Source organism: Pungitius pungitius, chromosome 11 (assembly GCF_949316345.1).
Source record: "Pungitius pungitius chromosome 11, fPunPun2.1, whole genome shotgun sequence".
Taxonomy (NCBI): domain Eukaryota; kingdom Metazoa; phylum Chordata; class Actinopteri; order Perciformes; family Gasterosteidae; genus Pungitius; species Pungitius pungitius.
Window position 1 is genome coordinate 14389617 of NC_084910.1, and position 9832 is coordinate 14399448.

The 9832-nt window shown below is 42.3% G+C and overlaps 2 protein-coding genes across 2 annotated transcripts; one reads left to right on the forward strand and one right to left on the reverse strand.

The window, feature by feature from the left end:
• Positions 1-483: 483 nt before the first annotated feature.
• On the reverse strand, positions 484-5161 carry ube2s (ubiquitin-conjugating enzyme E2S). The gene is made up of 4 exons (XM_037454970.2): positions 4968-5161; positions 3577-3724; positions 2190-2380; positions 484-2091 (listed from the first exon to the last, which is right to left on the reverse strand). The coding sequence occupies exons 1-4, from the start codon at positions 4968-4970 to the stop codon at positions 1732-1734; spliced, it is 702 nt and encodes a 233-aa protein (XP_037310867.1). The 5' UTR covers positions 4971-5161; the 3' UTR covers positions 484-1731.
• A 1101-nt stretch (positions 5162-6262) lies between these two features.
• On the forward strand, positions 6263-9786 carry josd2 (Josephin domain containing 2). Its single transcript, XM_037453504.2, has 5 exons — positions 6263-6633; positions 6764-6897; positions 7728-7853; positions 7969-8163; positions 8393-9786. The coding sequence occupies exons 2-5, from the start codon at positions 6776-6778 to the stop codon at positions 8502-8504; spliced, it is 555 nt and encodes a 184-aa protein (XP_037309401.2). The 5' UTR covers positions 6263-6633; positions 6764-6775; the 3' UTR covers positions 8505-9786.
• Positions 9787-9832: the final 46 nt, after the last annotated feature.

Sequence of the window (9832 nt, forward strand, 5' to 3'; positions counted from 1 at the left end):
TGGGATGCAGGGAGACCCGCGTGCACGCCCTCTTGGTCTGATCACGAACACGCGAGAACAGATTCGTATACATCTGCAGAAGAGTGAGTGTATACCTGCTGAGGGAGGTCCGCACTTCCCAAATGTTATTTGCAAACGGTGCATAGGGGTCACGTGGACCCCCAGGTGTACAAGAGGGGCCTGATAATTACCTGCATGGCAGGCAGCTATTTGTGCACAGGTGGGTGGGCTGCTGCATGCGTGTGCAGCGGAGGCTGGTGGAGCCCTTCATTAGAGGGTCCAGTGGCGCTCTACTGGGTGCACTTTCCCTCGCTGGTTTGCTGGGGTGGATGCGATTACTAATTTCCTTGTGATGGTTCATTCCATCACTGCAGAACAGGAGACCACCGTAAACACAAAGTGGAAATAGTGGTACCGAACGTTGCGGATACACATGTACCGATATCAAGAATAATTACGCACCCAATGGCCCTCAAATTGAAAGAGCAAATAGTCATTTTTAATTTCACTTGTATTTCAATGTTTTATTAATTTAAATAATTTAAAATGGACACAAAATATCCAGCCAACAGTCCGCACAATGACAGGAGATGCGGAGGCACAGTTTCCATCAGAATTAAGACAGCGCTTCAGTGTGTTTCCTTGAGAAATGTAGTATGTGTGAGAGACAGAAAACCTGCTGGCCAGTGAAACGGCAAAGTGACAAATTCCAATTCAAACCTGGAAGTTTTTCCTTGCAGAGGTTGTCTCAGGTGCCCACGTAGCTGGCAGCAGACGGGTCTCTTTGAGAGCACGTAGTGCTGTGCAGGGAGGCTGGGATAACCGAGTCACACCACTGAATGCTTAATACGGAAATTAGATCATTTCTTTTTTTTAATAAAAGTATTCAGGCAAACTACCCTGTTCCCTCGGTCACTGATCTAGGTCTTCACACACACACACACACACAACCACAAGACAGCTCAATATAAACATGTCAATTATAAACATTTGTAAATACTGGACAGTGAAACCATTTTAGAAAATAAAATTAAAAAAGGGGGCTTAGATTCCATGTAAAGCATATCACACCTCTTACAGGTGTTTCCATACCTTTGTCATCGAGACCAAAATACGAAATATACTATTTAAAAAGATGTAATAATTTTGTGTGACATTAACAAGATTTTTTTTATCCAAAGAGTGAACCCACAGACTTCTTGCACAATTGTTCAGCAACTTCTACCATGATCTGTGTCCCATTTGAAAACCTGACTTTTATTAAGAGCAACGTCCTGTTTTGGACTTACAGGTGAGCCTTTGCTGAGCAGTACACAGTACCATCACAGCAGCATTAACAAAGAAACCCTTCAAAGAGAGTCGTCATCCTGCCCGAGACACTAGTAGTCAAGTCTCGTTAATGTACAGACATTGGAGGTCGTGTTTTGCACAGTGAAGCCCATTTCCAGTCTTAATCAGACACACTAGACCCAGGGCAGAACACTGCGGATGGTATGGGAACAATTAACAAAGGTGTTGTGCCAACAGGACAAACTGTGGGCAAAACAGAACTCACGGTAAGAGTACAAAGTGGACAGTTAGTACAAAGAGTCAGGAAAAAAAGGAGGAACAAAAGCCATTGTCAGCACACGCCAATATTTATATTTACACACACACACACACACACACACACACACACTCTCTCTCTCTCGCTCGCAAACACACGCACACACTGAGAATTTGACAGAGGTATTAAAGTCGCCTCAACGCACGCTTTTTGTCGGCTTTCTTTTTCCCTGCTACATTAGTGCTGCTACTACTGTTGCTATTGCTGCTGCTGGTGGTGCTGGCTCCGTTAGCCCCGTTACCCAGAGATGCCGGCACTGCCGCCGCGCTGGGTCCTGCTCTCTTCAGGGGGTCCCCTGCGTGCTTCTTCGGCTGCGGGCCGTCGTTGGGATCCTGAGGCTCCCCGGAGGACGCGCCCATGGCGTGGATCTCTGTGAGCAGACGAGCACGGGACTCGTATTCCGCATAGTCCTCTAACAGCAAGCGCCCGGCCTCCTCGTTCAGAGCCGACTCGGGATTCGGATGGATGAGAAGACACTTGATTGTCTGCGGGAGGGGATTAAAAAGGAGAGGATTCAAATGTTAGAAGTGGTGAAGCCACACAGATGGCCGGTGAACGGCGGGGAACCGAGGGCTCTGCTTACGAGTAAGACATGTCTGAGGCCGAGTTCTGCCTTCCAGTCCCTCTTCAGCACGTTGACACAGATCTCTCCCTTGTGACCCACATTGGGGTGAAAAATCTTGGTCAGGAAATACCCCTTGGGTGGAACCGCAGGGAAGTCCTTCCCGAGGACCAGACGCATTCGGAAAACGCCACCAGCAAACGGAGTTCCCTCTGTCAAAGCATAAAGAATTCATCTCATGAGCAATATGTCCACGCTATGCCAAACTTGATCTCTAAAAAAACATATGTTGTGCTGGCACTCAGGAGTAAAAACTGAATTACGCTAATTTGGGTTTCGGATACAACCACATCAATTACTTATTGATAAATGTTAATTTGTTGCCATGATTCTCATACTGTTTAGTAACCCTGAAAACTTGATGAGCCAATAGTCATTTAACTGCACGTCCCGTGTTGTCATGCTCCAAGCATTCCAGCCACAAACATAACCAGCTACCCTAATCTGTGTGATGTCAATACAAAGGACATCCAGTAAACTATTTAAACGATAGATGATACAGATTGAGATATTCTTTTCCAACTTCAATGTCATCATTAAAACTGTAGAAGCCTTTATTTAAAGCCTTGGAGGAAACCCTAATATTTTGCAAATATCTAATATGTATACCAAAGTCTGTCCAGTGAAGAAACTATGCAGACATGCTGGGATGTGACGGAGTAAACGAAATGTGAACAAGTGCCTGGGGCTTCACGGCGTACTTCCCAATACCACGACTGAAGCACACAGTGGGACCACTGTGTGCTTTAAGGGGGTTATGTTTCTCACATGTTGTTAGCAACATCTAAAATCAGACACAAAGCTCCTGGAAAGGAAACAATTTGTACTTTGTAAAACTGATGCAGAAATACAAGTTTTACGAAGTTGTTCACTAATTGAGTAAATTATGTTAAAAAAAAGGAAGAAAAGGGAAACTGGTTGCAGTGTGGAGTGAAACATCACTTCGTACTGCTGTAGGCATATTCTGGCCTCATTTTTGGTATAAACTTAGTTGAGGACACACGCGTTACATTTTAGCCATCATAGAAACGTAGCAGCTGAGGGTCTGACTATTATATTATATTATATTATATTATACAAATATGATACAGAAGGAACATACATCTGAATCAAAGACCAGTTCAGTTTGAATTTATTTGTAACGACCTTTCAATAATTTCATTCAAGACGTAAAAAGCCCTGCTGTGTATGATTGGGAGAAGAAAAAAAAACACCCTGAAAAGATACCATAAAAGACAAAACCGAAGACCTGCATGCTCAATAAACTGTCTACATTGTCAAACATTCTATTGTTTTAAGTTATGAAGGTCAATGGCAGTTTGGTACGACACCATGTTGCAATCCTTACCTGGTCCTTCGATCGCTGTATGTAGCTCTGTTATGTCTTCGTCACTGGGATAAATCTTGATGCCTTCAGGTGGGTCTGCTGCTAAGGCGGATATTTCTTTATAGACCAAGCGAAGAACATGAGGAGGTAAATTCTCCACATTGGAGTTCTGTAGAGAAACAGAAAGATGGTTTAATCGGCTCGAGTTTTGCATTTGCAGAGCTCAACCACAGAGACGGGGCGGGCGAGTAAATGCCCCGTCGTCGTGCGGGTTGATCCAGAAACTCACCTGCATGGTGAAACATAAACAGCAGCAGAAGGGGCGAACCTTCTCATCTCGTTTGAGAGTTGCACAGGACCCATTGTTTATTGGTAACAGCTAATGAACAACATTATTTGAACTGAGCCACGTACAGAAAACTACTTGCAAGCAGTCTTTCTGAGAAACGTCAGGAATTAATATACATTGAACCCAGTTTTTAAGATTACCAACACCATTCAACTTACTCGCTAATGTAGAGGAAATTCATAGAAAACAAACAATATAATGTATGGGAAGTGATTATAATAAAAGACAGGTATCAGCTTTGAAAAGTACTATTAGTACATACTAATTACTAGTTCTTGCATACCCAAATCAGAATGCCTTAGAGGTTTAAAGAACATAAAATGGTAATTTATAGGGATTTAATAGCAATCAACTCCAGAATAAGCTAACCAATTTGATTACATGTTCTATTTACTTCGTTTTAATATTAAAATATAAAACAGATTAAACATCATTAGACTAGTCCATTTTTTTCCTCTGATGCGGACGGTCGGTGGTTTTTAGGTGAATTTAGTTTTTTCTCTTAGGTTGCCTTTAATCATGTAACGTTAGCATATTTACAATCAAATCAACTGCTATGAATAACAAACCAAAGGGTGTTAAGGCTGGTTCAATAGTCTAACACCAACGTTACATCACGTACGTAATGCTATCCTATAGAACTCAACAAAGTTTAGAAAAAACTAAATTTACGTATCAGGCATTGACACTATCATGATGGCTAGGCAGCATCCCCGTGATGGGAAGGTGGTTGGTCCACCCAGTAAGCACGTTACAATCTATAGGGAACTTTAACGTGACGTTAGTGTTTCATTACCGTTAGCCATACTAGCCTAGCATCCATCTGATGACGCTAATGTAAACGCTGCTCAATGATTGCAAAATGTACGATATAATGTTAAATATCTTGCATCTATATACTTCATTAAACAACTGTAAACCGATGCGTTATAATTAACGCCAGAGACTCACAAGTAGTCACAAACCAATTTAAAAGCTCGACGACTGGCGACGGCTAAACATCGGATCAAGCTAGCAGTTACTCATGTTAGCCGTTAGCATTACCCTCGGCCACCCGACTTACCATCTTCAAATGGGGTTCTGCCGAGGTGGTGAATGTCTAGCTAGAATCAGATATGATGAGACCTTTGCGTAATTTAAAAAAATTCCTAAGGTAAAAACTTGGCCGGGTCTCACTGAGTGCTCTTCTTTCTTCTTTTCGTTGACACAGGAACAAAAATACGATCCTCAGTTTAACCTACTACACCGACCAATGAGCCCCTTAATGATGTTACACGTCAGAATCCCCGAGCCAATCAAAATACAGTAATGTCACCGCGTCACAGGTGAAAGCCCTATCAGCCACACAGAATCAAAAACATGGTTAATGCTAGTCAGCTATAGGTCTATTTGAAAAATCCCCAGACCCCTGAAAAGTGTTAAAAAGAACTATGTTCATATTTTAATGTTCAGAATTAAAATGAAAGACACTGCATCACATTCAAACACGGGCAAGCGAGGAGAAACATTTATGGTATTTGATGAGTTGGGCAAAACCAAGGCTGAATTCAAAATTGCAGGCTATCTAAAAGCATGTGAATATAAACCACCGTTCTCACAGGAAGCAAGTGTAAAGACAAATGGGGATATATTCAGTTGCCAGGACAAAAACACTCGGACACTCAGAACACAAAGAAAACAGGAAAAATCAAAAAGGTTAAAAAACAATCTGGTTTCTTCTAGTAACTAGAAAGAAAAGCAAAAGTTTTAAAGTGTCAATGGCTTATGGGATTGTTGTTGAATATCATGTACCAAAATAACCAAATTACGGCAGTACAATGTTAATTGAAAGATCTTACGTATTTAAATTTACAGATTGGTGGTATAAACCTGCTACTACTCCAACTTGACTACTTGACACTACTAGACAGTATGATTTGGTTAATTACAGTTTAGCTTGTATTACAAGAAGGAGTAAATAAAATGCGACACAACAAACCCACACTTTTATCACACACAAACAACAAAAAAACACATTTTCGTATTGCTGGAAATTGAAGAACCCCTTTCACTGCCAACCAGTTGCATTGAGGGCATAAATACCTTTCCAAGAGTGCAAATACGTATCTGTTAACCATTTTGCAACTGGTTGCATCTTTATAAAGCTCTGCCTTCTTCTTAGAGAAGTAGCAATATCTTGGTATTGAAGACAATGGACTCTAAATCTACACACACACACATATATATATATATATATATATATATATATATATATATATATATATATATATATATATATATATATATATATATATATATATATATATACTGTATGTGTGTGTGTGTATCCTTCCCATGAGCAATACCACGGCTCAACAGTGGAGGGCGCCTCAACATAACGTCCACATTTCTGAGGTATCACTGAAAAACAGAGGACTCTCCATCATAGTTTATTTTACTGTTATTTTAAACCTCAAAAGCAACGAATTATCCGGGTGCTCCCAAATGCCTTACACGGGCCTGACAACCACACAACAACAACAACAACAGCAACAACAACAACATCGGAAGAAAACAAGGGATCTGCTTCCGGTTTCTGGAGCCAGCTGTCAGACTCCAGCATCGTCCAATGTCTGGGCAGCAGTTTTTATCAGCAGGGCAGCAGCTTTGAATTAGTAACAGTTCTCGTTGCCGTTGTTTCGGGAAAACACGCAAACAGCCAAAGCCAAACCGGACCCGCGGCCCTAACGGTAAGCTAACGGCTCTTAAATCATCGCTAGCTAACGTTAGCTAGCTTAGCGTTATCTGGAGTATAACACCAGCTAGTCGTTATAACGGGGCTGATCCTTTTCTTTTCTTTTCTTTCTCTGCCGTGTGCAGAGAGCGTTTAGCATGAGCGAAGGAGACGTGTTTCACGAGAAGCAACGATTGGAGCTGTGCGCGATCCACGCACTCAACAACGTGCTCCAGGAGCTGGTGTTCACCAAGGAGACGGCCGATGACATCTGCAAACGGTGGGGTAACGTTGTCGGGATGTGTCGGTGTGCTGCTGCTGCTGCTTTTTGTGTGAACCCTAACCCCCCCAAAAAAGCTAATTACCATTAACACACACATGGATCCATCATGGGCTTTAAAAATAAATAAATAAATAGTAATAATAATAATAATACAAATGAATATTTCCCCCCATGTGAACTCCGCCCTACGTCACCCCACAGCTTGGTTATAGCCTCCCTATCAAACAGTTATTTTATAACCGTTATGCAGCTGCATGTATCATCACTTCCTTTTTTTGGTCTCATAGATATCTTCTTAACTTAAGAGAGAGCGCCTGAGGTGATACCCATGCCTACATTTTTGGAGCGGGTCAACTGAGAGTGAACGTATCACTTACTCAGTGTGCGGTGGAATATTCTGTGACCCTTCAGGGAAGAACAGCAGTGGTGCAATTTCACACAGCAGAAGCCCCTCCATTTACTAACTTAATTGACTGAAACAACACGGGTCACTATCCTTGGTAAGCTTGTGACCTTGCCTAAAGAATCTCCTGCAGGCGGCCCTGTGCCTTCATTGACTCACAGAAACGTTTTCCAGGTGGTTAGAATCAAATAAGATTAATGACGGGCAGTTCTGAAGAAAGGCCTAAATGTAAATCCATGGAAGTTAGGCGTGAGAGTTGATTACAGACGTTGGGGGGGGGTTGTTCACACAAGAGTAGAGCGAAAACAAAACCTCAGAGCACCAAACAGACCTGGCGAGAAGAGGCTGCATCAAATACGTGGTGGATTTGCTTTGAAATGTTAATTCTCTCTCTCTCTTTCTCTCTCTCTCTCTCTCTGTGCAGGCTGGCTCCACAGTGCGTGGTGAACCCTCACCGCTCAGTGTTAGGTACAGGAAACTACGATGTCAACGTCATCATGGCGGCACTGCAGAGCCGGGAACTGGCTGCAGTGTGGTGGGACAAACGCAGGTGAGTGAAACATTACTTTGTACTTATATTCTGGCCTTTTTTTCGGTATAAAGATACAGTAACTGATTTGTTTTTGGTGTTTAAACATTAAAAGCATTAACATTCCATTTCTTAGGACGGTGCAGAGCCTTTGCGTGCCAAAGGTCCAGGGTTTTATCCTAAATGTTCCATCCCGGGTGTCGTTGGGGTTCATGTCCCTCCCACTCCGACGGCGACACTGGCTCGCTGTTCGACAAGTAAATGGACAGTACTACAACCTGGACTCCAAACTGAAGAGTCCCGTCTGTATCGGGGGAGAAGCAGAACTACGGTAAGAATGTGCATAAAATGTCTTTTCAGAGCGGACATGTGATCTCTGTGTCAAACCTCGGCTTCGGTGCCCGTGCTCCATTTCTGTCTCAGCGAGTGAGTCATCCCACCCGAAGGGGTCACATGGGCCTTACTTCACCGTTTGTTTGTGTGGGAGCAGTATTCTGCCCTCCGTCTGCGTCCGCGTCATTCTGACTTCTAGGCTTTGTCCTCCTTGTTTTCTCTTTCAGCAAATTTCTCAGCGAACAGCTGTCTGAGGACGTGGCGGAGATGCTCCTGGTCGTCGGGCAGGAGGAGGAGGAGGACGGCTCGTGGCTGAACGCCGACAACCCAGAGAAGTGACGCTTTGGGACAGTACAAACTGGAAAAAAAACATCCTCTGGGATGATGACGGACTTAAAAAAAAAAAGAATAAAAAACCTCATTGCAAAAAACTCTTCAGGGAATGCACTAAAATACATTTGATATCTACACACAGGAAATTCCAAAGAGAAGCGAACGATGTTTACTCCTGAGATGAAGAACTGTTTGATTGTAATATCTGTGAAGGCCTTTACTCTGATATGACCCATGTATTTGCATTGTCCATGCTTAGTACCTTTGTTTTTAACACAGGGAAGGTGAGATCTGAGATAGCAGCTTAAAGCAAATGTGGGCTTGTTAGATAATGCTGACCTGTGGCTTATGACTGAACTTTTACTTCTTTTTTTTTAAATGATAGAGATTGGAGTTTTCATGCATGAAAAAACATCTGCAGTAAGGACATCCGCTCTACTTTGAGTACCAAACATAACCAAGGTCAAAATGGTATCGCTGTCACTATTACCATCGAGTCGACACAATCCGATCAATATCTGCTGTGGCTACAAGCTGGTGATGTCAAAAGCAGCGTCCTCTCTACTCACAACCATTATGCAAAACCTTCTATGCACTGCAGCTGGATAAGTTGACCCTGCTCGTTTTTGTATGTGCGCTCACAGACACAGGTACTGTGAAGGCATCACCTGGGACATTGAAAGACAGCCAGTGTCTTTGCTTTTTCCCCGTCTCTTACAACTTTGCTGTAGACGTTTGTCACAGAGTGCCACAGTTTTTAGAATTTAGAATGTGTTTTGTTGCCTTCCTGGCTGCCTTTTTGTTTTCTTCATTTAGTGGGCTTGAGATCTTTAACCCATCGGAATGAACATGGTGATCACGATAAGTGATGTCATTGACGTGTGATAGCGAAGCTAAATCACACAACAATAAAGCTTTGAGAAATTGAAAGCAGACAGGACGTTGGCAGGGATCTATTTAATCCAGGTCTCAAGTCGCCAGGTTGAGTTTGACATGCTTTTAATATGAATGAAAGAAGCTAGAAATTGTATTTTGTTTTATATCTTAAAGGAACAGTTGCAGGAAAATAAAATCTACTATTTTACATTTGTTTTAGATATGCAAAAACACTGGTTGTATGACTATGTAAAATTTGTTTGTATTTTGTCTCTCCATTGGATCTATGCATATCCAGAATAACAGGAGCACTGTCTCTGCTAAACACTAGTGACAAACTCACACATGAACCTAAGCTCCAAGGTTTGTAACGGTGAAACCTATTTATATTAAACTTTGACCTTTTGTTTTACACATGAAGCTATTTGGTTGTTACTCGCATTGCATTGACTTGAAGA

What these genes read in the sequence shown, in the direction of transcription:
- ube2s (XM_037454970.2), bottom strand. An exon ending in TACAGCGATCGAAGGACCAG is followed by an intron (nt 2,381 to 3,576) that starts GTAAGGATTGCA and finishes ATGCTTTGACAG; the next exon opens with AGGGAACTCCGTTTGCTGGT. An exon ending in GCCTCAGACATGTCTTACTC is followed by an intron (nt 2,092 to 2,189) that starts GTAAGCAGAGCC and finishes CCCCTCCCGCAG; the next exon opens with ACAATCAAGTGTCTTCTCAT.
- josd2 (XM_037453504.2), top strand. Translation starts at nt 6,776, where the DNA reads ATGAGCGAAGGAGACGTGTTTCACGAGAAGCAACGATTGGAGCTGTGC. An exon ending in GTGTGGTGGGACAAACGCAG is followed by an intron (nt 7,854 to 7,968) that starts GTGAGTGAAACA and finishes TCCATTTCTTAG; the next exon opens with GACGGTGCAGAGCCTTTGCG. An exon ending in GGGGGAGAAGCAGAACTACG is followed by an intron (nt 8,164 to 8,392) that starts GTAAGAATGTGC and finishes TTTCTCTTTCAG; the next exon opens with CAAATTTCTCAGCGAACAGC.